The following is a 5,352-nucleotide window of genomic DNA, read 5'->3' on the forward strand; positions in this document are numbered from 1 at the left end:
TTTATATTTAAAATGAAATATTTATCTTATATTTGATTATGTTTATCTAGAATTAGTTATATAAATTTAAACGTGGAGCTTTAATAAGCTGTACTTATACTTAATCAACTAGTACTCTTGAATTATAAGTGATACGTATTAATAAGTGGTACTTGATGTATAAAAAATAGTTTTTAAGAGTTTATCGTAAATGCTTTATAAATAGTATAGAGATATTAGCGTTGTACACCGTGTATTCTGCAGTGGCGATAATTTATTTTAAAAAAGTAAAATATTTAAGTATGTTAAGTGGTCTGCTCGTTCATGTATCAAATATTAAACTTATTAAATTTGATATGAACCATCTCATCATCCGTGATTGTTATTTGTGTATATATATATATATATATATATATATATATTAATAGATGATTACATAAAAAACTTGGCCAAAATAAGTCATTCATGTGAGTTGACACAAAGACAGTTCTCCTCATTTTATATACCAAACTCCTTTCAATCAGTCATATATCAACCAAACTAAAATTCAAGATTCGTAAAATTACTCAAATCTAATGAAATCTCTCATCGTCCTTGGTGGTTCTTTTAATAATTCATTTTTTCCTTAACTTTTATACAAATACAATAAAGGTACATATTTAACAAATGGACCATATCCATCGTTTTTATAAATAATTCATTTTGTAAATAGAAGGAACCACCATAAGATATAATCATTAATCTAAAAATTAGAAGCCAAGTAATGGCTACATAGCTATATTACTTTTTTAATTTTTGAAACCATCACATGCTTCTTTTTATATATACTTATCACACTTTATCAAGACTTAAAACTATAATTTTGGTTCCTGTGATTTACACCCAACTACAAAAGTGGTCCCAAGATTTCAATAAGTACAATTATTGTCTATACTGTTTACATTTTGCTTTGAAATTGGTCCCCTTCACTAACTCTGTTAAATATGGTTTGTTAAGCTTCAGTTATTTTTGTCATTTTTTTTGTCTTTTCCTAGTTTTATCTTATACCCTTTTCATCATTGAGCTACCCCACCCCCACCAACCCCTACCTCAGTTCTTCTTCCTCATAATGAATACACATAGATACATTCCTCATCGTCTCCTCATCACTCCTTTGCCAGCGATCTCGTTTCAATTATTTATCCGACGGATTCCCCCACATACACACACACATACTGGCGCGTTTGATTCATACACATGTAGCAAACACCATTTAAAAAACACATATAAACACAAACACTTGATGAAGACATACAATTGAGACATATCTCATACACACAATGTGTGCGGTTGTATGTTATATGCACAACATATGTGTTATTTCTGTGTATTATATATACGCATAATGTGTGGTGTATGTATGCAGTGTGTGTGTGTGTTATATATTCATAGTGTGTGGTGTATGTGTGTAGTGTGTGTCTTTAGAAAATGTTATTTTAATTTCTAATTGTTTTATTCAAGCAAGAAAATGATGATATGTGAACCTCATGTTTGTCTTTAGATATTTCATTTTAATTTCTAATTGTTTATACTCACCAGACGTTAAGTCTAACACTTCTTATTATTGACATGTATAACAGGTTTCTGTAAGGATGGACCTAAAGGTTGATGAGATGGGTATGGGAGCCATTTAGAGGAACGAGGGGGAATAACATTTTTTGGGAGTGCCAATATACTATATATTGAAGATAGCAGTCTTTGGTGGTTGTGGTAACCCTCACTTAAACTTAGGGGGATGGTTTGAGATTACTTATTTGAAACAACTTATATTTTTCTGTAAAAACACTTATCAACTTATTATAAGTCAGAAAATTTTTACTTCTTTAAAAACTACTTATTACATACCGGTTTGGCACCGGTATTATCTGCTATCTTGTAGTTATGATTATCCATCGGGTTAAATTCTCTATTTTTGTGATAATTTCAACATTTAATCGAGGTTTAAATTCAATGCTATTTTTCTGAAAATTTAAAGATGTTACAACTAGTCATTACTAAGTATATAAATAGTGGTTATTTTCATATTTCACGATGACAAAATTTTCGTATTATTTTTCTCCTTAAATACAAGATAAGAAGAACACATAAATTAATTTATTACTTCGTTAGAAATATATAATTGAAATTGTAAACTTCCCCCGGCCGATCTTAACCACCTTTTCATCGAATATGACGAAATCAAATCTCCCTACAAATTGTTTATCACAATTCATGTATGTTTATATGGTCATAATTGTGTTATGATATATCGATCATATTTCTTATATTTTATGTTAAATTTATCAGCACGTAAGACCACAGAGGCTAAGGTTGGATTGAAAGGTCGGACCTACATAGCGGAATATGGTGACACAAGTCATTGCTTCATTGTACGCTCTTATATTTTTGTAAAATAAACTAATGGTACATGTTTGTAATGACAGAGATGATTGATCCGACTAATCTCAGGACGACCACCTGTTTTGCGGATGGTTTGTAGTCACCATATTTGAATCTTCATGGCCACAAGGGGATTTTTATTCCTCTTTGGATTCTCGGAGCATTTTTAACCTTTATAGTCAAGCTCAAACTAATCAGACACCACACTTACGGTTAAAATTCCTAACTTTTGAGATTCAATTGTAGGGTTCGTTATATAGCTCTTGTGTTTTTAAAAAGTTTGGGTAGCATGATTTGATTACGGCTTCTTTTTCTGCGATGCCTGAACCAGATATATAACAATTTTATAGAAGATTTTCATTAAGATGACTCATTGATTACTTATTGGGTCAGACAACTAAAAAGAATCTAAAAAAAAAGCAACATTTTTGAGTTATTAAGTAGTTTTATTCCACATGCAAAGACCTTTCCATCCATCTTAATACAAACTGCATGCATGTTGGGTCTTTAGTCCATATACTCAAAGTGCACACATGTGTACGTAGTAATTACTAAACAAAGCGACATCGTTTTTGGAGCCTGTGTTCCACTGTTATTTCAAATGTCATCCAAGAAAGCTTGGAGGTTGATGGTGGACGATCCGCCATTGTTGAGAGCTTCTCTTGCCAACTTCCTCCAATTCTCTGCGTTTTTCTTCATTTCCTCATCTCCCATTACTATTTTCACACACCTCTGGATCTCCACCCCTTCCACCATTCCATCTCCTTCCCTCCTCCTCACCCTAATCCCTGTTCTCCAAACATCTTCAACCATCTTCCCGTTCGTCTGCTGATCCGACCACTGTGGAAACACCACCATCGGAATACCAGCCACCAACGCCTCCAACGTCGAATTCCACCCACAATGCGTCAGGAAACACCCGATTGCTTGGTGGCTCAGCACCTCAACCTGAGAACACCAATCCACTATCATCCCCTGTTTTTTCAGTTCCTCAATCTTGCTCAATTTTTCTGCAATACCACTGTCTCTGATTGCCCACAGAAATGGCCGGCGACTCTCCAGCAATCCAATAGCAATCTCCTCCATTTGATCCATCGAAAAAGTCGCTATGGTTCCAAACGAAACATACACAACTGACGATGTTGCTTTTGTGTTTAACCAATGGATATAACCATCCTCCCACTTTTCGAAGAAATCTTTCCCGGAGGTATTATTCTTAGACTCTTTTCCGACCACAACTTCCGACGGGACTAAGGGTCCAATTGGAAGGAACTCAAGTTTCTTGATTGCTCCGATGGATTCAAATTCTAGATCATTAAAACTGTTTACAAGTATTCTTGAAGATAGTTTGAGTGCATCAACATGATCTTTCAAAATTCGTAGATAAATATCATCTTCTTTTGGGCATGATGGCAACACAAACGACGGCAAATCAGCGGTGGTTAGTGGTGGCAGTCCTGGTAAGTTTATCGAAAATATTGGGTCACTGTTGGTACTGGATATCAGACTTTGATTGCCATTGAAATAGTAGTAATAAATATTCATAATAGTTGCTGTTTGGCACCACAGAAGAGTGGATTTGACACCGTGTGCATTCGCCACCCATGCCGCCCATGGGGTGACAGTGGTGTAGACCAAGTGGTCAAACGGCTGTCCAGCAGCAGTGGCAGAACCGATGATTTCTGCTACGGCAGAAGCACCATTTGCAGCAAAATCGGAGATGAATTGTTGCAGGGTGGTATTAGGTTGTTTTCCACCGTCGTGGCCGTCGGAGAAAGGAGCGAAGGTCAGGCCGTGAGGGGTGGTCTCCTTTTCCATGCGTCGTACGACGGAGAGGCTGGTGCAATAGGTGACATCGACACCCATGTTGAGGAGGCGTTTGGCGAATCGGAGAGATGGCATGACGTGGCCATGCCCGGAAAAGGCGACAATCAGGATTTTCCGGTGGCCAGTCATGGCGGTGAAGGGCGGTGTTGAAGTGCACAGAATCACACGGCAACAAGTAACATATATGTAATGTGGAAGACATCTCTACATTCCTAATGTGGGCCTCGCTAACAAATGTCTTCCTTCACCAACCTGACTTACAAGAAAGTTTCATCCTCTTTTTCATCTTCTGTAATTAACATATATTTTTTAAATAAAATTATCAATCATTTTTTATTTTTATTTTGGTTAATCCACTTGTAAAATTTCTTAAAAACATCAAGGTTTAAGGGGCCGTTTATCAAATACTTACCTGATAAAGCGTTTATCGGTAAAATTTAACATTATCATTTATTTATCAGGTAAGATTTTTGTTCACCAAAACAACATCGTATGCAACAATTTACCCGGTAAGCACTTACCGTAGTGAGAGTCATCACCCTCGCTTACCGGGTAAGACTTTTGGTCATTGTCTCGTTCTTACCGAGTAAGATTTTTGGTTCTTATCATATTCATCCGATAAGGTAATGTGATTTGGTAAGCGCTTACCCAGGTAAATATTTAGTAAACGGTCCCTAAGTATATCACTGACCATCTACCATGTTTGAGGTAGTGAATGATATGGGATCATGTTAGGGGTCGAAAAAACACAGTCGTATTGTTTAAATTGGTTGAAACAGGTCAAATAGAATTGTGGTTTATGGTTTGAGTGGTCTAGTGATCCGGTCTAATATGAAAACTAGTCAAACTGTTCGGTGTGGTATAGTCTACAATTTGAATGTTCCACGAGCAGTTTCGTCCAAACCGATTGTCAAAATAAATATGTATTCGTTATATTTAGTTTTCATATTCTAAACTTAATTTTTATGGCATAATTAAAAAATATCATCTGAGACAGGGCCGTCCATTGACATGTTAAATGTGAGATTTTGAATAATTTACTGTGCTTAGGGTGTAAACTATAGCCGAAATTGTATGCTTTTAGGTTCAAATTGTCAATGGTTTAGATCTAGTGTCAAATTGTTAGCC

General features: G+C 35.6%; 1 protein-coding gene across 1 annotated transcript; it reads right to left on the bottom strand.

Moving 5' to 3' along the window:
• Nucleotides 1–2,833: 2,833 nt before the first annotated feature.
• On the bottom strand, nt 2,834–4,353 carry LOC112529526 (crocetin glucosyltransferase, chloroplastic-like). The gene has a single exon (XM_025140850.1). It carries the CDS (start codon nt 4,351–4,353, stop codon nt 2,995–2,997), a length of 1,359 nt encoding a protein of 452 aa, XP_024996618.1. The 3' UTR covers nt 2,834–2,994.
• Between the last annotated feature and the right edge of the window lie 999 nt (nt 4,354–5,352).

The sequence above is a fragment of the Cynara cardunculus genome, assembly GCF_001531365.2.
Source record: "Cynara cardunculus var. scolymus isolate 2C chromosome LG 1, CcrdV1, whole genome shotgun sequence".
NCBI lineage: Eukaryota > Viridiplantae > Streptophyta > Magnoliopsida > Asterales > Asteraceae > Cynara > Cynara cardunculus.

Bases quoted from the DNA above. Each gene is read 5' to 3' on its own strand.
- LOC112529526 (XM_025140850.1), bottom strand. From the start codon at position 4,353: ATGACTGGCCACCGGAAAATCCTGATTGTCGCCTTTTCCGGGCATGGC.